Raw genomic sequence first — 25,090 nt, 5'->3', positions numbered from 1 at the left:
TTCAAAATTTTATTTTTGCTTTAAAAATCATTTTGAATAATAGCTAAAAATTAATAAGCGATAACTTAGCTTTTACCTTTTTGTCATGACTCATGAGCAACGTATGGATACTATATCCAATAGAGGTCAATTCGTTTAGAATTGTAACAAATAATATATTCATTATAACTTCATAAGAGGAGTCTGAAAAGCGTGAATTAGAGATAAGACTTCTTAATAATTTTTAAGTTAAGGTGCAGAATAGTTCTAGGGATTTATTCTTAGGAGTGAAGCTAGGCTTTTGTATCAGATCTGTTTGGTTCTACTCAATCATACTGCAATTACATAATGCTTATTAATAAAGGGTCAAACAACATAATTGTGACTGATTGCTTGTTGCTAAATATAAGGCCAAACCTTTTGACCTATAGTTCACTGCAAAAAATACTAAGGATTATGGACACTTGAAAATACGCGCAAAAGTTTATTCAATTTTTGAATCCAAAGTATCTAATAAGAACACTTTATCATGTGTTCAGATGCTCAATTGAAACAAGTAATAGTCAAATTTATATGAAACTTACTGACAAGTTTGAGAGACGAGACTTTTTGCGGAGTAAAAACAACTGCTTTGCGTGGTTTCAAATAGGAAAATCTAGCCAATTCCACAACATATCTAGTATAATCCCACATATGAGACCTGAGGAGGGTATAATATATCCAATGTAATCCCGGAAGTGTGACCTGGGGAGCGTAGAGTGTAAGCGAAGTAAGCAAATCCTACGCCTAAGTAGAGAAGTTATTTCTGGTAGACCCTCCGCTCGAGGAAAAAATAAGCGGAATTAAAAATGTCAGAGCAAAATACTATAGGAAGCATGACAAAGCATTCTCGTAACTACAAAAACAAAAATTGATACAGTCACCATGCGATGCACATGTTTCCTTCAAACTCTCTACTCTTTCTTAGCTCCTTATAGATCAGAACTACAAATTTATGTGTCTCTTCTGCATGTAGAGAGAGAGAGAGAGGAAACAGTTTGAGAACCATTTTGAGATGACAAGCAGCACTCAAGCTGTGAAACATTAATCTAAATTTACTAAAGACAGCCAAGTGAGGCCATTCTTGTTAGGTTACCCACAACTCTTTACACATCTCCTGAAGGACATAAGATAAAGCAAAAGCATGAAAAGGAACCTGCACAGTCAAAACACTGGAAGATCATATGGAGTTGTGCTGCTGCTCGCATTTGGTGCTGCCGTATTTGGAATTATGACTCTCCACAAGCTCAGGGACCGGCGCGTCTGCAACCTCTTTGTCAAGGAGAAAGAACGTGAACTCGATGGCCTTAAACTCCTCTTGCAGGTTCCTCTCTCTCCTCTGTGAGCGCTGAATGAAAAAAAGAAATCTTGTCCATGGCTAACATCTATTTACATGAAAAATCAGGAAACAATACTTCCAAATAGACTTCTGTTGTTCGACTTATTTTGATAAAGTATGCCAGGAATTACACTTGAAACCATATCTGCCTCTAAAAAGAACAACTAACTGAAAGAGTACATGTTGCTTAACGGGGTTAAAATAAACGGTTTTATAACAATTTTCCGGGAAAATCTGATGTTAAATCAGATCAGGTGACAAATATCACAGACCCTAGATGCTAAATCAATCATTGAATGAACAAAAGTGCATTTTGATTTCATAAAAGGGAAAAGATGGATGTAAATTTGTAAATCTACTGTTTAACAGCTAATTGTACAAAGTAATCTATTATCAGTAGAGTCTTTCAATGAAACTAATAACAATAGGCACTGTCTTCTGCCACCATTAGCATAATTTTGTGTTTATTATGCTACCCAAGCTAACATTATTTGTCACCTGTGACAGAAAGAAAGAGAACAGGCAAAAGAAACCAGAAGGCAAATGGAGGACATGAAATCCAATATACACTGGCTTGGTACGCAGAAAACGGATCTTGACATTAAGATATCAGAGATGAAGACAACAATCTCTTCCCTAAAAGAAGAACAAAGAACAATTGGAGTTACTCTTGAGGAAAAACAGAGTGAGATTAAGATGCTTAGGGAAAAACAGATGGAAACAAAGTCCGATGATTCCCAGGTTACACTACTTTCTGAAACTTTAAGACAGAAAGAGGCTGAAATTGAGGATTTAAAACACCGTCTTGAATTTTCACCAACAAAGGTCTTGTCAGTAAGTGCAGATCACCCATCAAATCCAGCAACAAATTTCACCACCGAGGGTGCTGGAAGAAGAGGCAACAGTCGAAGAAGAAGTGGAGAATTGCATGAATCCATCAAAATAGAAGACCAGGAAAATTCAGTAAAAGAGACAGACAACAAGGCCAATGAAGCTATACATTACAAAAAGAAGGAACTCACTGGAGAAGGTGAAAACACGGAAAAAACTGGGGAGAGATTTGACAACGTGAAACGGAAAGCTGGATACGGGCAGTCTAAGCAGCTGGCAACTTCTCAAAAAGATGTTCCAAGCAGCATCACCACCATTTTTCAAACTAATAAAGGCCAAATACAAAACACTGACAATCATAAGAATAAGGAAGAATCTTACCTAGATGAGAAAACGTACACCAGTGACAAAGCATCTAAGGAAAATGAGCATGATAGAAATCAAGTGCAAAAGCAAAACACTGAAGTCGGAACAAATGACAAAGGAGTGACTAAGATAGAAATGCAAAAGAATTCAAACAGCAGAGGAACATCAAGAGTGAGCAAGGACCGCATGAGAACCACAAGAGGGAAGAGACGGCAAATAATTGCTAAGCACCAAGTAGATGAAAGTGGCATGCATCTGGAAAGTCGTGGAATTGCTAGCATGAGAAACAGAAAATTCTTGAGAGTTAGAACGGGAACTGAAAGGGTCGCGAGGGTTGGAGGCACTATACTGGAAATAAGGGACCATCAGAAAGACAACGACATGGACATGGACATGAGGAAGAAATCTGACGAGGAGGATTACGGGATAGAAATGACCAAAAAAATTCAACAAGGTGAAGATTCAGCATTACAAAACAATAACCAGATAAGGTCAGAACAAGGAGCAAATCCAGATACAGGGAGATATAGAATGCAAGATGTTGGCACAAATCATGATGATAGTCCACCTGGTAAGACACGGCCAAACCCTAACAATTTTGCAGATGCAGAGGAAGGGAACCAAGATGTCATGAATCATGACATGACTCAGAAGATTGAGAAAGAGCAGGAAAGAGAAGTCAGCAACAAAGAGACTGAGCTGCTCCACAGTTCTCAAGAAGAAGGGTTCGCAAATACAGCTCTTTCAAAGAAGAGTAGCATCACAGAAGAGGCCAGAAATCAAAAGGCAGATGAAGTAGTACAATTAGAGGAAATAATCAGCACCATCAGAGAAGATACAGAGCCAAGGCAAGCTCAAAATCTTTCAAATTCTTCTGAACATGTGACAATTGCTGAAAGGGATGTCAAAGAAGATGATAACCAAGAGGTTGACTATTATCAGGAACCAAAAGAAGCGGAAGATCATTCTGGAGGATCACAAGATTCCAGAAATCAAAAACCAGATAACACTGCACTAACGGAAGGAGATACCGACAGAATCAGAGAAGATAGAGACCAAAAGCATGCGCTCAATCTTCATTATCCTTCCAACCATGTAAGAACTGCTGAAAGGGATTTAAGAGACGATTACCTTGAAGTTGAGAATGATAAGAACACAGAAGAAGAGGTAAGCAATACGACAGGCTCTGCTGCCAGCTTGGGAGAGGAGGGAGAAGATGGGGACCACAACGATGAGGTCTGAACTTTAGTCTAACAGCAGTGCGAGAAAGTGTTATCATTATGCTCCATTTAGATCAGTGAAAGTATTCATAACTAAGCTAGCTTAGGGAAATACTTCCATTTCTATCCCCAGCTGTTAAGTTTAGGCATTTATTGCTTCCATTCACTAATTACTTTATGTCTTTCCTAAACAATTCAATGTCCCCAGCCCACACACTCATCCCTCTGATCAAAACCACATACGCACGAAAAAGAACTCATGCCCTAAAATAGATATTGGAAAAGGAAAATAAAAAAAAGCATAACCAGGTACTATAAAATAGAGCAAATGAAGAAGGAAGTCTCCTCAAGTTCACTGGGTAAAGGCAAAATCGAGGCATTTAACTTTTAGCCCCATGTTTTGGAAGACAAGTAAATGGTAAGAATACAGATGGAACTAAAACACCTTTACGAATGTCTCATAACTGTCATTAGATATTTACAGATTGCATGACATTCAAACTACGGGGTCTGAAATGCATGTGTAATTTAGACACTGCATTAGCAAGACGAAGATATCCAAGAGAAGTCAATGGGCAGAACCATTTTGTATATTGTTATAATATTAGGAGAACTGCACTGTACCTGTGAACCAAGTTTTGTCTACGAGTAACTAGCTCAACAACTCTAATTTTCATTTATAACAACAGGATGAAGCCAATACAAAGAAAAGAAAGGAACTTATGTCATGTCCACCTATTGGGTTATTAGAGAGAAACTTTGAGACCTAGGACTTGAGAAATTCTCAACCATGGGATAACGCCTGTAAATTCACACCTTACTGAGCTGCTTGCACCAATGTCTGCAAAAATAAGAAATAAATACGAAGTGTAAGTCATTACTCACGATCAAAGAAGGTTCCCCTTCCTAGGAAAGAAAGAAGGATTTACAAATGAATTGATTACTTTTCATCATATAATCGCTTTCAGAAAAAATAGGCAGCACCTATTTCTAGTAGCAACTATTAATGCTCCACCCCCATCCCCACCCCCAAAAAAGGCATATTATACTCTCCGTCCCAATTGATAGCACACTCATTCTAATTTGTGTACTAATACCATTCTACTAATATCAGTACCTTGTACTCCTGTCACAAGTTTCAAAAAATCAAATTCATTTCACAAATCAAATTTGAATTATGATGTCAGTTCTTTTAATAATCAAACTAACTTTCTTACCACTTCCACTTTAATATTACAAATACTCAAATTATGTCTTAGACTCTGCATTTAGCAAATATGAGACATAATACAGCTTCAATCATATAGTGTGACATAAAATATGATCGACGTACCAGCAACAAACCTGTAACCCTACCATTAGTTTTTTTTTTAATGGCGAAAAATATTAGTTTTTTTAAATAGGATATAAAGAAAAACATGTAAGACATGTCCATTTCTGTTCAGTATCTTATAGAAACACTGCCTTTGGGGAATTGAATCCTAAAATTAAAAATCAATATACCAGCAAAAGTTTCAAGTCTTAACAATTATACTAAATGGCCCTTAATCTTTTTTTTCTACTGGTTCACTAAAAGCCTCTTACTATTTTCAAGAAGTCATTGAATTGAATGTCTACTCTGTTTCATTCAGTTAATCAAATGACATTGAAACTAGAATAGTCATTCAATCTGAAAGTCAGTCCTTTTTTTTTTCGATACATCAGTTGAAAGGCGTTCCTTAAGAAGCACTGTTGTTAGAAGAGAATCAATGTCAAACAAGACCTCTTTTTACTTTCTTAGAACTCATATGAAAGTTGAACGGAAAAAAATTAGATAAAGAATGAGAAGAATATGGATGCTAGCTAGAACACCCTCGTCATCAGGTGAATAAAATCAAGTCACTGCTTTCAGGAATCTATACAAGAAATGCAGGATCCTGTTTTCCTCAATCTAATAATGCTTAAATAACCATTTCACCATGCCATCCGGCAGTATGAGATTTCCATATTTGATCTTCAGTAATGCCTGCCAAATATTCTAGCTCCACACAAATACAGGTAAGTAAGCTACTATAGTGCCTTCTCTATTTCCTAATCAGCTTTTAATGGACTGGGCTTACAAAGATCTACCATTTGCAAATTGAACAGGTCACTATGAAGTAGTTGATAACGAAGCCACATTATTCTTGCAGAAGATTTGATTCTATCCAATTCTTGGAAGTTGGACTAGTGAAAAGCACAAGTATAGCAATGTTCAGGGTTTGTAAGAAACATGTGAATACCTCTTCTTTACTCTTCTTGCCTCCAGTGAACAACTTATATCCACCGTAGAAAAGCAAGCCCCATCCAGACAACGATACAATCACAAAATGCAAAGTTTCAGATCATATAAATGTGACACGACAACTTATATCAAATGCTTCGAAAGTATGCCATATTGAGTGTAAAATAGACAACTGACTCCACGAACTGCAATTGTCACAGTCAGCTAAGAGAATTCTATATTTCTAGATTAATATTTTTTCTTCATCTCTACTAAGAAAACACGTGGCACAAATATATAGTACTCCCTCTGTCCCACTTTAAATGACTTACTTTCCTTTTTGATTGGTCCCAAAAAGAATGACATATTTCTATATTTAGTAACAAATTCACTTTATAATGCCTATTTTACCTTAATGAAATGATTTCTAGCCACACAAATATCTATGACTTATTTTAGACCATAACTTTCGGAGGTACTTTTTTATTTCTTAAACTCCGTGTCAAGTCAAACTCACTCATATAAATTGGACAAGAGGGAGTAATGATTAAGGTGCTGGAGAAAACTTTCCTTTCACATAAAGTGTCTGCTAAATCATTGACATATATTAGGGCTTTCCCCTCATTGTTGCAGGGGGTTGAGGAAATTTTCCAGATAGTCTCTTGTGGTGACTACATCAAGACCTTTGATGTAAATCCGAAGTCAATCTTTAGTGTATCCACATTCTCTCTTTATGAGGTGTCTCATGAACTCTAAGTATATTATCTAATTAAACTTTGTACCATACTTGCATTACTTTCATAATTATAAATATATTCAGGCTTTCAACTATCAAGCTAGTGTGATATTGAAATATACTTATACCTGTCTTTGGTAGAAGAAGAAAAAGAAGTAAGCAAACGAAAAGGTTCCCAGTAATGCAGAGTCCACGTTTCAATTCTATTATATCATTCATATTGTTTTATGCTTCCTATTAACGTTATTCAATCTACTACTCATAAAATCGGAACGAGAAGGTTCTCACTGCCACCTGCTACTTCCATTATGCGATCCATTCACCAAAAATCTCTACAAAGAGCTTCAAGAAAATGAAAACTAAATATGCAGATAATACATAGGTTGTCAACAGCAGAGACCTATATAGCCCCCCCTAAAGATTATTGAGGTTGTTTTTCCCTTTGAATAAAATAGAGCTATCCTATCAGCCGCCTTTCTCAGATGAGATTTCCTCCCTAATGTGCCAGATGTCTACTTTTGCCCCGTTTATGCTCTCACTTCACTGACAAGTACAGGTCCAAAACAAAGCCAAAGCTTCCTTCACTATGAAAGAAAGAGAGTGCCACAACTATTATTTCAAAAGCTCGGAAACTCCTTCTACACCAGTGCCTGACCATTGAACTTCTCCAATCAATATGCATTTGCTTTTTCCAAATCACAACATACAATTAGTTTTATGTTAGTTTAGTGCTGGTCAATCTATTTAGGCGAAAAAAATACATAAAGTTAGAAAGGACAGTTTCGAGTGCCTCAACATACGAGACAAATTTTTCAATAAGTCATTTCATCAACTAACAAAAGTACTTGAACCTTAGAGGCACTGAAGCAAAGGAAATAGGAATACAGGCAAACAAAATACTATTCCAAGCGTTTTAATGAGACATGGAAGTTCAAATCCAGAAGTTTTTCTTGTCCTTCCACTTTAGGCGCTACTTTTCAGTAATGCTGTCAATCTGTTTACTTCGAAAGGTTGTGGTTGCTGCTCTCACTAAGCTATTAGGCTAACTTGATACATGGTAAAACTGGGCATACCTCTAATCTAAGTGTCTGGAGTACGAAGTAAATCTGGAGCAAGTCTTCCTTCCCTTTTGGGATTCTTCTTCCTCTTCCTCTCCGAATTGGGCTCTTTTGTTTTGAGGTCATTACAGAAGGACCTCAATGAGGCAGCCAGGTGATCATTCCGATGTGCGGAAAGAATAACGTCTTCCATGTTTACGGACTTCCGACCAGCATGCTGTGCAAATAATTCTAGGTCTTTTGATAGCTGTTCTGCAAACTTGAAGGCTAAATCAGATATACATGTGATGATCGGTTGAGAAACCTCCATACCGCATTGTTTGGCCTCATCTTCGGCAATAGAGATGGTGCATAATCGGAATCGATCTCGGAGTAAGTCGGTCACAGCTTCTTCCTCTTCTCTCTCTACATCACTTGCCATTCCTCCGTCGAGATCCTCCATTGTAGGAGAATTGTTCAACATATCGCACTCGCAAACTCCCTGCCGATTGCGAAGGATGCGCGGGAAACAGATTGGAAAAAGAAGAAGAATATATGAGAGATTAGTACAACTTGTTACAAATGGGCCGAGGCCTGTTATACCAAAACAGCCCAATACTACATATTGAAAAAATTACATAAATTCATACATTTTAATAAATAATTACTGATTTTAGCGATATTTTTTATTTATTATCATTTATAGCAATATTATTAATATGCATTATGAATTAAAAGTAAATTATGTATGTAATATATGAAAATATAATTGTTTTTTAAAATATATTATGTTTGTTTGGTAAAAAATTGACACATTGTATTATAAATGTATTAAAATGTGTGATAAATGTATTATCCATTATTTAAACTTGTATTACATGTGAATAATAAATTGTTCTTTGTAATATGTATTAAACTTGTATTATAAATGAATTAAAACTCATAAAGTGAAAAAAATATACTATTGCTATAAATGACAAATATTTTTGCTATTATAGTATATTTATGTAAGTTTCCCTACTATATTCCCCTTTTCACTGAGATAACAACTGTGATCCCTAGTTACTTGTTCATTTTTTTAGTCGCTCCAATTATTAGTTTATTTTGACAAATTAGGAAAGGATAAAAAAATTCACTGATTGTATCCTCAATTACTTACTTTGAAAAAAATTGAACTTAAAATCTTAAATTTTTAATTCACTCACTTTATAATTAATAGTGGTAAAATGGTAAACTCACTATGTCAATCACTGTTTTGTTAATATTTATGTCAATTCAAAAGTAGACAAGTAATTAGGGACACAGGGAGTATATAGTAATATATCTTGTAATTATTATTTTTTTTCAAAAAAATAGTTTCTTCACTCGTAAAATTTCACTTTATATGTTATTGTTGTTCTTCCACGAGATAATAGTAAAATTTGCATACACTATATCCTCATCAGACCTCACTTAGTGAAATTTTCACTAACTATACTATTATTATTATTAAAAAAAAGTTATGGTAATTAGTACTCATACTTTTAACAAAATATCGATTAAAGTTCATAATAGAAAAACTCACATTCATGAAATGATAAATATTATATAGAGAGAATAAAATATAATTCAATTATGTTGTGATTAATTGTGAAAGGAATTTAAACATGTTAACTAGCAACATTCCCTAGTTAGATGAATATGTAATAAATTCAGTTCACATAATTGAGTGCTTTTTTCAGGGTTGGAGGAAGAATATTAAGTGTGATTATGTGACTTCTTTGTGGTATGACAAAAATAGCAAAGAAGAAAGTTATTCACTCTACTTTATCAAGAAAAAGGGAAATGAGAAAGGGGTGACTATGATATCGAAATTAGACTAATAAAGTAAGATACTGAAATTCAATTTTTTTGGAAAAAATAATAATAAATGATTTGACGATATCAAAAATAACAATTAAATCATTTGTAACGTAGACTTATATTTTGAATTTTTGATAATGTGACATATATGAAAAGTGTGCAAGGAAAAAAATTGAAAGAAGTAAGTACTTATGACTTATATAATCTATTATATAGTACTAATTATAATAACTAGGTGTAGAGAAAGATGGCAAAAAAATATTTAATTTTAATAAATTTAGAAGCAAATGTATTTCATCAACCGACCATAGCTCAGTTGGTAGAGCGGAGGACTGTAGTGGGCAAAGCCTTTCAGCTAATCCTTAGGTCACTGGTTCGAATCCGGTTGGTCGGATTTTTATTTTTGAAAAAATAATACAACAAATTTTGAATATGTAATCAACTCTTTTTTTTTTCGTAACGGAAGTAATAAAATTAATTTTTATAACAAAATATTATTCGTTTTCAAGTTGTATTACAAAAGGATAAACTATGGTCAAAATAACATTATTTTGCAATCGTTAACTCAAAAAGAAGTGAAAGAAAAAGAGTGGCAAGCTTTGCCAAACTATAATTGAAGTTAAAGCTATCAATAAAAATTATGATGGAATGGATATGATCTCTTCACTCTTAACTTGAAGTTTTAAATATTAAAAAAGTTCTCGTTAAAAAAGTTTCCTCCTTAAACGAGCTTTACGTAACACAAATCTGGATTAATTGAAGTTCCAATACGAATACCTCACCACTATCTTCACGCTTGTACTAAATTAATTTGCGTACGTCACTAACATACATACAATGGATAAATCGACAAAATAATGCTACTCTTGCTTCTACCTTCAGAAAGTTGAATGCGTGTATGTTAATAAGTTCACTAAATATGTACAAATATTAAATTTAGAATTCAGATATTAACACTCGAAACTCATCCTTCTGAGACTCAACACCCATAAAATTGAAATTCTGACTCCGCCTCTCTCCGACGGTAAATCCTTGAGCATTTGTCTTCTGAGATCAAATGATTAAACATATACCATTCTCTTCTCTTTTTTGCAGTTGCTGTCTTAATTGGATAATGCTGCATATTAAATACCTTTCTTGACTCTGCTAATACAAAACACAGAAAAGATTTACAAAGAGAGCTCAAATGCTAATCTTATCAAGTTATGTTGAACGTATTAAAATGTTCTTTAATATTATGATCTTAAACATGCTACGTGGAATATTGAAACTAAAGAATTGCCATAAAACAGAAATGAACATCTTTTTTTGAAACAGACCAAAAAGGAAAGTAAAACAGATAAATTGAAACACAGGGTAGGTATATCATATTAATAATAAGTAACTTTGTATAATGCAAGCAATAATTCTATAAATTGAGAAACCAACCTCTAGTGTTGAAATGTTTTTGAAAAGCTCCAAGCATTCTTCTAACAACAACTTCTCTTGTACAACTATCTCTGCCATTTCCTTCATTACTTCTGCAGTTTTTTCAGCCTGATCGAAAATTTCAAGCACGTTAAACTATCTCGTATAAACTTTTATATTGTCAGCATATATAAATTAAATCCGAGACACTATAAGCAATGCTAGAAACTAGAGCAACCAAAATCTTACTCCTGATGAGAAATTGGATAATCTCAACGTGATCGATGTAGATACATCTGATGCATGTTGAAGAGCAATAATAGCCGATTGTGGTTCCACCTACAAGCTTAATCTTGTCAGTGAAATGCTCTGTGGCATATACGTAGCCACATAAAGTGAAGGGTGAACATCATCCATCGGAAAATTATAGCACAGATCAAAAGTTACTTTTTAGACATGTTCGCCTTTGGACTTACCGTTGCTCCTTCAATGAGAGGAACCCTACACAATGCTGATTGTAAACAATCTACGGAATTTGACACTGCTGAAGAATGCTGCCTTTCAATAGAACCCCATCCTTCTAGTAACTTTATCTGCACAATACATCGCGAAAAAAAATTGTGATGGTTTTTTGTTACTGTCTGATCAATATTCGTCAAGGTTAAATTAGTTCTTACTTGAGAACGAAGAACAAAACTCAATTTCATTTCCAGGTTTTGCCTCCGTAGCTGCAGCTTTTTTTGTACTACAGATTGTCTCATTTTTATTAAACCATCCCAAGCATATACTAAATTTGTCTAAGAGAAAAAACAAATAAACAAGGTCAAAAATTACTCTTTATAGTAATATATTAGAAAATTTTTTGACTCCGCCACTGACCTCAGCTTGTTTACTGATATTGTGATGGACTGAATCAGCTCTGGCATTTACATATCTCCATTGCAACAATTTATTATGAAGTATCTTTAAACGATGGACGCTCTCCGTAGTGCCTGGCCTAAGAGGAGATGCTGCACCAGAAGAAAATTTCTTACCTTTGAGCAATTCAAGCCCCATGCTAAGGAAATTCCCAACACTTTTCCCTTTAGAAGGACTCGTAGGAGGCTTCATATTCGACGTAAAAATCCCTCTATTTTCAATCAATACAGGAGGCGAATTCGGCCTTCCAGGAGACCAAGCCCATTTAGAAGTTTTGCTGTTAAGTGAAGTAGCAGCCTTTTGTATTGGATTTTTGAATTTGAGTCCTAATTTCGGAGACTCTGGCTTTGGAACAGTGCAATCTGAACTCCATCTTCGCGATTTGGATAATGTATCTTGCATATATTTAGATGGAACTTCGATACCAGACTTTCGTGAACTTATTGTTGGTGCCATATACCCAAAAACAGGGGAATCAAAACTGTTATTTGAACAAATGTCACTGTATTCGGATTCTGATTCATTTGCTATAATATCAGATAAAATATCTGATCTAATTCTTGCTGAATTACATCTTCTTCCAAGCGAATTCGCATCAACAGAAAATCTTCCAGAGGCAATCTGGCCAGTACTACCATCCGATAAATTCGAAGACTTGGATGAATTATTCGAAAATTTCCCTGGAAACTTGATTTTTCCGGATCCACCAAAAAACGATCGTCTTTTCTCCTTCTCTTTAGTTCTTTCCTTCTCATTCTCAAATCTACTAAACCCTGTGCAGCTCTTTTGCTTACTTAAAAACAGGGGATGAGAATTTGAATTTGAATTTTCGAGATCTTTTCGCTCTTCAACGTCTTTTAATCTCTCATTTCCTAAGTGATTACCAAAAGTATCCATGATTGAACTCGGAGAAGATGAAGACGGCCAAAGCTTACCCAGTAATCCCGATTTTTCGAGACTTTTATGCTTATTATAATCAGTTGATGATCTTGTTTTCGATACTATACTTTCTGGAGACTGATTTTTATCATCAATAATTGAAGAATTCGAAGTTGGAGACAAATATCTTGAACTTACTTCTCTAGATTTCGATTTTTTTGGCTTCAATGAATCACCAAATCCCACATTTTCATAGTTTTCCTTCATAGCAACAAACAAAATTAGCAACAAAACAAACAACAATCTCACAATTTGTTTGATTTTTTGGTTTATTAGCAAAAATGAATGAAACTAAAAACAAATACGTAAAATGTGGCGGCAACTTAGATGCTTAAGCCGGATTTTAGTAAATATATGTTGCGAAGTTAAAAAGGTTTTAGTGTCTCTTTGGATTGATTTATTTTAGGTATTTTTAAATTAAAATAGCTTTTAAACAGTTTTGAAATATATGGATAAAATTAAAAAGTGTTTATAAACACTTATTTTAAAGTCAAAATAACAAAAATAATCAAAAATCATAAGTTATAAATCCTAATTTATGATTTTTGACTTATAAGTTATAAGCCAAAAGTCAATCCAAACGGATCTGGTTTTTTTGGTGAGAAGATGAAAGGGTAATATTGGGTTTTTATATTTAAAAGTGAAAATTTGAATGTTTGTTGACTTGGATAGAGTCCTTAAGAAAACAAATGACATAGATAAGGATTAATTTTTGGGGTTAGGAGAAATTAATGGTATTTAATTTTTTATTTACAAAGAGTGATGTTTGAGGAGTCTGTTTGATTAACTTAGCCGGCATTTTTAGTATTAGCAATTTAGCAAAATAGGGTGCCACTTGTGGCTTTTAAGTTTGGGATTTGACTTATGTTATTTAATTAATGTACTGAGTTGATTGTTTGATTATAAATTTTAAAATTTTTATTTTTAAATATATATCTGATCATATATTTAAAAATCGTTCTTTAAAATATTTAGCAATTTTTGAGAGATTTCACCTTTACTCACAAAAATTTACTTTTTTTTTTCAAAACAAAATATATATCCAATGTCGAACACAATTTCAAGAATCACAACTTCATAAAGTAAGAAGAGAGTATAATATAAGCAGGCCTATTATGATACAAATATTAATTACTAAAATTAGTCAGAAGAGAATATAATATAAATAACCTATTCAAATATAAATATTAATGACTAATTTCAGTAATGGTGGCTCGAGTTAATTAGTAGTGATGACTCAAGTTTCTTTAATATTTCGAAACGAACTAAAAGAAAAACACAATATAATTTATTCTCATTTGTTATTTCCATAACTATTAACTTATAGGTCACACAATGATAATCTTATTTGCATCATGCTTTCGTCACTAAACGATAAGAACCTAATATGGTAAATAAAAGATTCTAAGCTTCATATTTTTGCAAGCATATGCGTATCTAGGAGGGGGGATCACCGGATTCCCATTGTTACTTAATTTCTTTTTTCAATTATATCTTTACATAATATTTCAAAAATATTATTTTACCCTTTACCTTAATTATTTAAATATAGTCAAACGTCCTATACTAGAATGATTAAAGATATTAAACAACAACAAACAATACAGTCTGACCAAATATTGTATCTACCATATAATACAGTACAATAGAGTATAATACAATTCAATATATATTATGAAACAATGGGTAACAATGATCCAAACAAAGTATAAGTGGGAATCAGTAGCACTTGTTGCATTCTAATTAATTCAACACACACACACACAAACACACAAACATATATGAATTAATATTAGACCTATAATTTAAAATTTTAACGATTTTCAGTAGAAAAAATCTAAAGATCGAACCGATCTAACATATATTATAGATCAACCTTCTTATAAATAGTGCATTCATCATCTCAAAATCCTGAATACGCCTCTATGTACGAGGAGAAACTATTCTGCCTATAACTAATTTTAAAACATTGGTTATCCCTCTAATCCTTTTGAAATTTACATAAGATGTTAAATTATTAGCTTGATATAATAGTTGTTACATCACTTAACCAAGGGGTAAGTTTGTTTGTAACTTGTTTTCTAGATAAAGTCATTAAATAGTTTATACAGTAAACTTAAATATTTCTTAGTTTTATACTTCAAAGTTAACCCCCAACAAAAAAGGAAACAACCAACAACAAAGAAACACACACACATTTTTAGGAAAAAAAATTTATAACGCCGTTGCCGGGGATCGAACCCGGGTCACCCGCGTGACAGGCGGGAATACTTACCACTATACTACAACGACCTTGTTGCTTGTCGTACTATTTAATTTGACTTATCCTTCAAATTATTTTCCAAAGGCCTGATAATCGTTCACTACTGACTTAACACATCCCTTAATAAACTATAAATAGAAGAGTAATTTTACTACGTCATCCTTTGAATATAATTAATACAATATCTTGAAAAATATAATTAAAAAATGACTATAATTAATAATAAGGGTAAATTAGGAACTAAGTGAAAAATTATCCATAGACTGGACAAGTATCTATTTTTGGTATAGTAGACAAAATTTATTGTACGAAGGGAGTAGTATAAAACCTCATTTAATAGAAATAGTGTGGTAAAATATCTATATCAATAATTGTTTTCTTATTGGATGGGTCAAGTCAGACAGTAACAACTACAAATGAACGGAAGGAGTATATGGTTAATTTTTATTTTATAAGAATGTTTGTCCGAAAAGAGAAACACGATAATTATTCTGGGATGGAAGCAAAATAAACTCCTACTCACTTAATGGGGTTTTTATTTTAATTTTTAATCTAATTACATGATTCTTTTTGTCATGAATAATCGTTACTAAATGTATGAGTCAATCCTATCTCATTTATCATAAATGTGTTTTAATAGTTTCTATAGTGAATTGGCACAGGAAAAGCCTTTTTGAATACATTAAAATTATTATGGGAAATAGTCAAACAAAATTCTTGTTCAAAGTGTAAGTTATTGGTTTCCTTAAGAGGAGTCAATTGTTTTAAACGCATGCCATAATTATCATTAAACTCATACTTAATTATTAATGACTCTTGTATAAGTAATTAATACACAATTAATCAAAATCTCATTCATTTTGTTGAAACTAAACCATATACCATATAAAGATCCTTCTCAACGAAACAGTTTCACTACCATTCTCAAATCATATCAGACACATAAAACGCTTTCTAACACAGACGACTCCGACTCCGACTATGGGAAATAATAGCAATGAAGCTTGTGACACCAGGCTCACACTTGGACTTGCCACAAGTGATCATCATAAGAAAAAAATTACATGTCTAGATCTATCTATTATTCCTCTTCATGACACCAGCAAGATTGATGGATCTAGCTCAAAAACTTGTAAAAATTATACCAAATTTAACAGTGAAAGTAAGAAGATTGGTATGAGAAAGAAACTGAGGCTTACAAAAGAACAATCAACTTTGCTTGAAGACAGTTTCAAACAGCACACTACACTCGCTATGGTATCGTTAAATGTATTTAACTTATATACACTGACTGACAGGCTAAAGAAATCTTACACTTATCGTTGCACGTATAACCTGATGCAGGGTCAGAAACAAGAACTTGCAGCAAAATTAAAACTCAAACCAAGACAAGTAGAAGTTTGGTTTCAGAATAGAAGAGCAAGGTAATTAAAATCTTATTTACTATATCTATTTTATTATATAATCACTTCTTAATTTTTGATTCTGAATATGTGTTATAAAGGACTAAACTGAAGCAAACAGAAGTAGATTGTGAGTTCATGAAGAAATGGTGCCAGAGTCTGAATGATGAAAATAATAGGCTAAAGAAAGAATTGCAAGAGCTAAGATCCATCAAGATTGATCAACGGGCGCCGACGCCGTTTCATCTTTCTAAGACTAAGACACTGGTTCTGTGTTCATCATGCCAGAAAATTTCAGGAGGTGACACTGATGAAAAACATGAAACAGGACTGGATGATGGATTGTCCAAAAGAGCAAATTGAAACAAAAATCTTGTTTATGGAAAGAAGAAATAATAGAGCCCATTATTTACCAGAAAGTTGTTATTTAAAACAAAGCATGACATGTAATATAGATATTCAATCTTACAAACATGAAATGAACCTTTATGTTTCTCTAGTTCATCAATGTTTGGTTGATAATGTATAGTACAAGCTTTTAAAATCTGCTTATTTCAGAAAGTGCTTTCGAAAAATAGCAGATTGTATCCAGAGAAAAGCTCTGATACTTTCAACTTTCTGAAAATTTCCTGCTAGTACTCAAAGCACTTACGTGTTCTCTAAAAGCTTCGACAAACACCTCAACTCTCTAAAATAAGCACTTTCAAAAAGCAGCAGCAAAAAAACACTTCTGGTTTTCAAGAAACTTGGTTAAAACAGAATAGTCTTGTGGAGTATTTTTATGAAATGCATGTCAGTTTATGTATGCATGAATCTACCTTTCTCCTCTACTAGGTACTCATGTAAATCAATTTCACAAAAGAAAAACTTAATAACATCCAACAGGAAAGCCGTTCAACAGTTATTACAGAAAATGCAGGAAATTGTGTCCACAGCACAATTCATTGTGCATATTGTTATCAGGAGTTTTACACCTTATACCAATAACAGCTAGCTGTTTATTGCAAGAGAGTTCCCAGAGACAAACTGTTCGAACTAAAAGCATCTGGTTAAATACGTCTGAAGGGTTCACCTCAGTAGAAGAAGACTGCAGCAGCGGCAGAGGCTTTTGGTGCATTCAGAAGCCTCTCTTTATATTCATGAGCCTCATCAGATGTAAGACTATTTGGGTTAGAGGTTGAAGCTTTATCAGACGTAAGACTATTTGGGTCAGAGGTTTCATGAGCCTTACCAGATGTAAGACTATTTGGGTTAGAGGTTCCATAAGCCTTACCAGGGGCTTTCTTTTTTGCAAATATCTTCATTTTCTGTAACACCATGGAATGCCCGAGCAAATATTCCAGAAACTGAATCATCTGTTTCTCCATTACGATACCAGCTACCTTCACCGTCTTGAGGTGATCAATCAAGCACTGGACAGGAACATCTACCATATTCCGATATTCACCAGCATCAAACTCATATAGGTGAATCCAGGAGAGTGCATTCTAAAATAAGCACAAGAAAAAATCTCCACATTAAGAGTTGTACCAACTTAATAATAACAGACACTGAATAGGACTAAAAAATACAAATTGCTAGGGTAACACTAGACGAGAACACATCTAGATTACTGTCAAACAATATATATAAAACCATACAAGTTCTGAAAATTAAGTATCCACCTTAAATACTGTTGTTTATCTTTTGGAGAAGAAAATAGATTTAGAAAACAAGATATCCCAGTCATACCTACTCTGGTTAGTGAACTGTCCAAACAAACATTGCAATAAACACAGATAGCAACAAGAGCAATAAAACAATTAAAATTTGTCATACGTAGGGTGTAAATTCATCGTAAGAAGTAACTTCGATGATAAGATTCTCCAAGCAAGGACAGCACTTCAGCAAGTTCAGTATTCCTGGTAGGTGCCATATCACAAAATCCAATTGAAGATGAAGAGATTTGCAGCTGAAGGTTGGAGATGGTAGATTGTTCAACTGCCACATAGAAAATGCCTAGGCAGACAAAAATTAAACATAAGAGTTCAAGAAACAAAATAAATAGTGATTTTTGTATTGATCTTAATGAACAAGGATTTGTACCGACTACAACAGGGTAAGTAACAAAAGCCTTAAAAGGCTGATTGCACAATGTACATAAAATATTGACAGATGCCTGAGTCTGAGATGTTAAAGACAAAACCCAACACCATAACCCCTCTAATCCAGTTTATAGTTAGTGTATCACCCTAAAAGGTTATCTTTCCATAGAGTCAGGAATCATAATTATACCTGGAGAAGTTATGAAGAAAGAGAAAAGGTGTGTACCAGAGCAAGCCAGGAGCATAGTTTTAGAGTTTTGGCCCCGCTAAATATTTGGAGGAATTTTCTCAAGTTTTGGTAATTATTGTCCTCATTGAAGTCAAATATTAGATTACGCTTGACAGATACTTCAGCAATAGATGCTACATTTGCAATATCCAGCAACTCCACAGCTCCAGACATATCGAATGATAGGAGAGTTGGACAGGAGATACGTATCCTTGGTTGAAACCATCTAATGTGAAGCTTCAATGTCTTTAAATTTGAATTGAGCAGAACCACTCCTTTATGGGAATAGCAAAGCTGCAGCGTCAATTCCTCAAGCATCGGACAACCAGATAGAATATAATTCATTGACTGTTCCATTAGCAAAACATTATCAAGATATAATGTTTTTAGAGACTTGAGCTCACTGTTCCTCTTTAAATTTATCTTACAGTATGTCAACCGGAGTTCAACCAAATGAGGACAGCTTAGAACACAATTAGGCAGCTCATAAAAAGCATGTGGGTGGTCTGTACCATGCTCATAGAAAGACAAGTCAAGGACCTTTAAATTCTTATTTAGTGCGAACTGGATCCAGGTACCAATTTCATTACCCATCCTTTTCTCACTCCTCAGGAAATCATACTGCCATATGTTTGTTCTGCCGGATGCTCTTAGCCAAAATTCATAAAATGATCTAAAATGTAACTTAAGGCAGAACTTATTAATAGTTGGGCCCTTATGAAGAAGAAGCACATGACGAACAAAGTTAACATACTTCTCATCATAGATTGGACGACTACCTCGAGCATAACAGCCACATATGTGCCGCGGCCACATGCATTGTTCGAAATTGAGTGTGTGGATGAATGGCCAGAGGTGATGAAATCTTCTAATTAACATTATGTTGACAACATCCTTTGATGGCAACAAGGAGAGAATATGGATGAGGATGGCATCTGGTAGTCCACTGAAGAGGTCTTCGTCAAAAACACTGCTTCTTTGTTTTGCAGACATATTCATTTCTGTAAAACATCACAACACATTTTAGGTGCGAAAAATTGAAAACTATGAGCTGAAGAAAATCTTCAGCCTTAAATTGGGATATTCAGAAAGAACAGTTTTTTCCAGATTGAGGATTAATCTATAGAGAGTGACTGGCATATGTTATTCCTACAAACCAAGAAGAAGGGAACAAAACTTTTCATCCCCTCAAGTTAATCAGATTGAGGAAATCCTAGGGTGCATCAATCTCAACATATCAAATTTCCATTTAGAGATAACAGTTCATGATGATAAAGCATAAGATCAATCATACTGGGAAGTTTTCTGAAGTACTTGAAAAGAGGTTCTAAGACAAGAAAATACAATCTTAATTTAATAACTTTCTAAGAGTAATCACTTATATAACAAACAAGTGTAAACTCAACTATTCTTACACAAAACATCAAAAGGATACAACAACTATGTCTCAGCCCCAAACAAGTTGAGGTGAGCTATATGTATCCTAGTATCCTACAACAACATACCCAATCCTATAAGTGGGGTTTGGGGAGGGTAAGATGTAGACCTTACCCCCACCTTTTTGAATAGAGAGGTGGTTTCCAATAGACCCCCGGCTCAAGAAAATCATTTCCCAGAACAGGTTTGAACAAAACAAAAGATATCCAAAGTAAAGTAACAACAATAGTAATAGAAATGAAGAATAAGATAATGCTAGCACAATAACAATATTCTTAAGTATATAGGTGCCCCAGTCTAGATCCCTGCTCTACCACTAGGAAGAGGTCACTCGACTACCAACTGACAGTCTACATTAACCTTCGACCTCCATGCTCTCCTATCTAGGGTCATCTCCTCGGTGAGCGGAAGATCTGGCATGTCTGGTTTAATCACCTCTCAATTTTTCCTCGGTCTACCTCTACCTCTCCTAAGACCTATCGTTTCAACCTCTGGCATATTCTGATTGGGGTATTTGTGCTCCTCCTCTTCACATGCCCAAATCATTGCAGTCTCACTTCGCGCATCTTGTCTGGCATGGATGTCACCGCCACCTTGCCCCTGTATATCTTCATTCCCTATCGTATCTCTCCTAATATGCCCATATATCCATCTATTCATCCTCATTTCTGCTACTTTCATCTTCTGAACTTGAGAGTTCTTGACTGACCAACACTCGGCCAACACTCAACTCTGTACAATGTACAACATAGTTGGTCTAATCACCACTCCATTGAGCTTACCTTGAAGTCTCAATGAAACGTTCTCATCACATAAGACACCAAATATGAACCTCCATTTCATCTACCCATGTTCTAATATGAAGTGTGATATGCTTGCCGATCCTCCATTTCCTTGGATAATAGACCCAAACTACTTAATTCTTCATTTGAGTTCATATCATATCATCATAATTAATAAAATAAAAGTAAAAAGTACGCTAAATATATATAACTGATACTAATAATAACTTTTAAAACCTCTAAAGGATGCCCTTAAAAAAATTTCAATGGAAAAACAAATGTATATGCACACACATCAAAGGCATTGACCTAAAAGACAAACAAAGAGATCATAAACCAAACAATGACAAAGGCTTGCGAAACTAAGTAGGGGCCTTTTCTTTTTGTTTGAATAACCCATTGTCACTACCTTTAATAAGGTAGGCAAACACATAGGTCATTAGCAGTATTGAAGAAGGAGCCGTTGAAAAAAAAAGCAAATATTTCCAGTTCCTTATATAATAAAATAAAACAGAAAGAAATATATTACTACTATTATTATTATTATTATTATTATTATCAGTATTATTATTATTGTTAGTATTATTATTATTATTATTATTATTATTATTATTATTATCAGTATTATTATTATTGTTAGTATTATTATTATTATTATTATTATTATACATATATAGGCTAGCTTGACAAGCAACCCTTCCTTTTGAAAACCTTAACAAGTCTCTAGTATCTAACCAGAAAATATCATTCGAGCTCATGGAACCATTAAGTAGTGATGTAGCTCATATTATAGAGTTACATAACTACATTTTCATTTCGAGATCCAAAAATTGGAAAACAACATAGAAATCCAGATTTTCTATTCTGAATGGCCCCTAACAAGAGTTAACCTGCACACAGATGCAATAAGTGCATGAGATTTATACCAGTTTCTGAACAGATTTCTTCGCTCTAAGATCAGAAATGGCACATACTTGCACATATTTAGACATGTAGATAATTTGTAGATAGAAAGAGCCACTATTCAAAATAGTACACAAGCACAAACCAAAATCTCATATATAGCATGGAGCTTACAATAGATCTGATGAAATGTGTGACCATCTTATCTAAAAACTTAAGTTGTTAAAGAGAACACACATTTATTTCTCAACACGCCCCCTCACGTGCGGGCTAGATTCTTTTTCATGAGTCAAGCACGTTGAAATTCTTTTTTGTACGGGTGGCGGTGAGATGACCCTGATACCATGTTGAAGTGTGTGACAATCTCATCTAAAAGTTTAAGCTATTGTAGAAAGCATGCTTTTATTATGTAATTGTATTCTCAACAAGATCCAAACCAAATTTTAACCAAAAATGGGACAAGACAAAATTTACGAGAACCAAACCAAATTTTAACCGAAAATGGGACAAGACAAAATTTAACTATCTTAAAAGCAGAATATTTGGGATTTTTTACCTGGAAAAGAAAGGATAACAAGATACGTTGGCAAAAGAAAGATGCAATACAAGTTGAATCAAAGAAAGATTCTCATTTCCAGATTCAACAGTTGAAAGAGGTTGCAGGTTCAATTCTTGCTCACATCACTTTAAAGGGAGGTGTGTACTTAAATATATTCAACATAACGGGAAGGGGGAAATGCTCTCTGAAAACCTAAACCCTTTGTAAACCTATCTCTCAACCACCATGAATGGCCTCATCAGCCAGCGGCCAACCCTGCACAAACTCCGAAGCTGGTCTTCCCACTACAACAATCCATTTCCAAAACGCAACACCAATGCCCTAAATAATGCTGATGTTTTGCACAATACCCTGCTACAACAAGAGGAAGAGCCTACAATTATCAAACCAATCACCTTCTTGCATGGCGAACCAACGACAATGTGGACCACAAAGGAATTCGATAGATCAATTGTAAGGCTAAATTTACAATTCGCATTGGTAGCAATATTCTCCTATGGTACAGATTTATATGAGTTGAAGAAGGTAATTCCAATTCAATTGGAGATCAAAGGACCATGTAATATTGGTTTTCGAGAAGATAGACACATTTTGATTAGAATTTCCCGACTGGAGGACTATGCGACGTTAATGTCCAAAGCATGTGAATTAAGAGCAAGGAATAGATATTAGCCATTGACATTTTTGAAGTGGGATCCTTGGTTTAACCCAGAGGAAGAAACAACCATTACAATAGCATGGGTATCAATCCTAGGATTGCCTACAAACCTGTTTGACAAAGAATCTATGTTCTCTATTGTATTGGCAAACGCAGTGGGTGAACCCCTAGTGATTGACAAAGCCACAAATAACCAAACTAGACCAAGTTGTGTTCAGGTGAAAGTGGAACTCAATCTACTCAAAGAAATTTCTAAGAGAATCCAAATAAACCGTGCATAAGAAGACACCGAAACAGTGAGATCTAAATGGCAGAGACTTCAGTATGACTATCTCCCGAAGTATTGCACACATTGTAGAATCCAAGGCCATGATATGCAAGGATGTTGGATGTTACATAAACAAGAGGATAAGAAGAAAACTGTCAAAGACAAGGCAAAGGGTGAGGAAGATAAAGAGAATCAATCAACTAGCGCGCCAAAGTTGAATGGAGTTTACAAGAATGGAAGATCAACCCATCATAACAGGAATAAGGTTGAAAATAGGAAGAATAAGGGAAAGCAACAATAACTCACCCAAAAGGAACAAGAGGAAAGAAAAGAATAACACAAAATTAATCAGCCGACCAATGATATCAAAGGGAAAACAGCTAGTTATACTAACAAATATGAGGCCCTTGTAGACCATGTAGATGACAAACAGGAAGAAGGAAAAGAGATGACAAAGGATTCTCCGCATGACAACAGTTAAAAAAAAAAGAAGACACAACAAAGCCATGGGCAGAAGCATCTTTTGGAAAAATAGAGACATAAAACGTTGCGGCAATAAAGGCCAGAAAGAAGAGGCAACAAAGATAACAGACAAGCAAATACAAAACCCAATCAGAGTTATTTAATCTCAGTGTTTTGGAGAGAGAGAAGCAAAAAAAAAAAAGCGACAAGGGCTAGCTTCACCGAAGCAAGAAGCGTGAAGCGAAGCGCACACCTTTATCAACTAAAGCGCTTTTTAGTACAAAAACAAAAAAATCAACTATGCATAGATAAATAACCAAGAATTCAATAGAAATAACATGTTTAGAAAATCTTCCAATCCTTGAATAAAAAAGTAAATATAATTTACTACCAAAGAAAGAGGAACGGTGAAAACAGAGACTTAACAACAAAAAAAATTATAAAACAGAGGGAAAATTACAGAATATGGACCAAAAACAGAGCATATCAGAGAAAGCAATACAAAGCAGAGAAAAATTTGTGGAAGTGAAAGAAAAAAAGACAGAGAAGATTATATTGCAAAACAGGAAAAAACAAAACAGGGAAAATTGCATACTGCAAGTTGAAAAAAAAACAGTAGCCAGAGAAACAAAGAAAAGAAGAAGAGATGAAAAACTGATCTTGCAGTCAGTTTAAAGAGTGTCACAACAAGAGAAGTGAAATAGAGGGAAATGTTTGGAAAAAAAGCACAAAGTGTTTTTACGAAATTAAAAAAAGCCCTAGGAACTGTCGATCTCACTTAAGCAGAAAAGCGAGAAAATTCTCGCTTTTACTGAAGTATCGCTTCTCGCTTCTGGGACTGAAGCGCTTGCTTCTTTACCATAGCTTTGCTTCACTACAAAAAAGCGATACAGCTTCGCTTCGTTTTGCTTCTCGCTTTATGCAACAAAGTGCTCACTTTTAATAACATTGTAATTAATCTACTACAGACAATTCCACACAACCCGTAAACAATCAAGAGACACAAGGCTTACAACAGAAAGATAATTCACAGGAAAAAAATAAAAAAAATATGGAGAATCAAAGCATACACAACAATAATCAAAACATAGACCAATATCCAGCAAGTTCAGAAAGCACAGGAGAGATGCCTCCCCCCCCCCCCCCC

General features: G+C 34.3%; 5 protein-coding genes and 2 non-coding genes across 12 annotated transcripts in view; 3 read left to right on the top strand and 4 right to left on the bottom strand.

Annotated features, from left to right (window-relative positions):
- The first annotated feature begins 908 nt into the window (after window positions 1-908).
- Window positions 909-4,403, top strand: LOC107024618 (myb-like protein X). The gene is made up of 2 exons (XM_015225606.2): window positions 909-1,342; window positions 1,865-4,403. The coding sequence occupies exons 1-2, from the start codon at window positions 1,163-1,165 to the stop codon at window positions 3,794-3,796; spliced, it is 2,112 nt and encodes a 703-aa protein (XP_015081092.1). The 5' UTR covers window positions 909-1,162; the 3' UTR covers window positions 3,797-4,403.
- Window positions 4,404-7,539: 3,136 nt separating this feature from the next.
- On the bottom strand, window positions 7,540-8,347 carry LOC107024619 (protein MHF1 homolog). Its single transcript, XM_027918256.1, has one exon. The coding sequence runs from the start codon at window positions 8,271-8,273 to the stop codon at window positions 7,833-7,835; it is 441 nt and encodes a 146-aa protein (XP_027774057.1). The 5' UTR covers window positions 8,274-8,347; the 3' UTR covers window positions 7,540-7,832.
- Window positions 8,348-9,932: 1,585 nt separating this feature from the next.
- Window positions 9,933-10,025, top strand: TRNAY-GUA. Its single transcript has 2 exons — window positions 9,933-9,969; window positions 9,990-10,025. It is a non-coding gene; the product is annotated as a tRNA-Tyr (tRNA).
- Window positions 10,026-10,477: 452 nt separating this feature from the next.
- Window positions 10,478-13,181, bottom strand: LOC107025578 (QWRF motif-containing protein 3). The gene is given in 7 exon segments (XM_015226354.2): window positions 10,478-10,719; window positions 10,721-10,774; window positions 11,060-11,167; window positions 11,288-11,377; window positions 11,515-11,631; window positions 11,716-11,835; window positions 11,918-13,181. Coding segments are annotated over 7 exon segments (1,701 nt in total). The 5' UTR covers window positions 13,103-13,181; the 3' UTR covers window positions 10,478-10,692.
- A 1,934-nt stretch (window positions 13,182-15,115) lies between these two features.
- Window positions 15,116-15,187, bottom strand: TRNAD-GUC. Its single transcript has one exon. It is a non-coding gene; the product is annotated as a tRNA-Asp (tRNA).
- Window positions 15,188-16,139: 952 nt separating this feature from the next.
- LOC114078042 (homeobox-leucine zipper protein HAT22-like) lies at window positions 16,140-16,924 on the top strand. The gene is made up of 3 exons (XM_027918546.1): window positions 16,140-16,415; window positions 16,503-16,582; window positions 16,663-16,924. The coding sequence occupies exons 1-3, from the start codon at window positions 16,140-16,142 to the stop codon at window positions 16,922-16,924; spliced, it is 618 nt and encodes a 205-aa protein (XP_027774347.1).
- Window positions 16,925-17,399: 475 nt separating this feature from the next.
- The window catches only part of LOC107023947 (FBD-associated F-box protein At2g26860-like), a 21,816-nt gene continuing 14,125 nt past the window's right edge, over window positions 17,400-25,090 (bottom strand). For 3 of the 6 annotated variants that reach the window (XM_027918418.1, XM_027918419.1, XM_015224795.2), the window contains 3 exons: window positions 18,872-19,875; window positions 18,380-18,559; window positions 17,400-18,048 (listed from right to left, as the gene is read on the bottom strand). In XM_027918418.1, coding sequence (XP_027774219.1) covers window positions 17,635-18,048; window positions 18,380-18,559; window positions 18,872-19,873 — 1,596 coding nt within the window. In that variant the 5' untranslated portion in view covers window positions 19,874-19,875 and the 3' untranslated portion in view covers window positions 17,400-17,634. The remainder of the gene's footprint in view (window positions 18,049-18,379; window positions 18,560-18,871; window positions 19,876-25,090) is intronic. The other 3 variants (XM_027918420.1, XM_027918417.1, XM_027918421.1) reach the window with 1 other exon arrangement.

Source organism: Solanum pennellii, chromosome 7 (genome assembly GCF_001406875.1).
Source record: "Solanum pennellii chromosome 7, SPENNV200".
NCBI classification, from domain to species: domain Eukaryota; kingdom Viridiplantae; phylum Streptophyta; class Magnoliopsida; order Solanales; family Solanaceae; genus Solanum; species Solanum pennellii.
The sequence above is the reverse complement of the archived record's forward strand: the minus strand, read 5'-3'. Positions and strand labels throughout refer to the sequence as shown.

What these genes read in the sequence shown, in the direction of transcription:
- LOC107024618 (XM_015225606.2), top strand. Translation starts at nt 1,163, where the DNA reads ATGAAAAGGAACCTGCACAGTCAAAACACTGGAAGATCATATGGAGTT. An exon ending in GCCTTAAACTCCTCTTGCAG is followed by an intron (nt 1,343 to 1,864) that starts GTTCCTCTCTCT and finishes CACCTGTGACAG; the next exon opens with AAAGAAAGAGAACAGGCAAA.
- LOC107024619 (XM_027918256.1), bottom strand. Translation starts at nt 8,273, where the DNA reads ATGTTGAACAATTCTCCTACAATGGAGGATCTCGACGGAGGAATGGCA.
- LOC114078042 (XM_027918546.1), top strand. Translation starts at nt 16,140, where the DNA reads ATGGGAAATAATAGCAATGAAGCTTGTGACACCAGGCTCACACTTGGA. An exon ending in AGCACACTACACTCGCTATG is followed by an intron (nt 16,416 to 16,502) that starts GTATCGTTAAAT and finishes AACCTGATGCAG; the next exon opens with GGTCAGAAACAAGAACTTGC. An exon ending in TTTCAGAATAGAAGAGCAAG is followed by an intron (nt 16,583 to 16,662) that starts GTAATTAAAATC and finishes TGTGTTATAAAG; the next exon opens with GACTAAACTGAAGCAAACAG.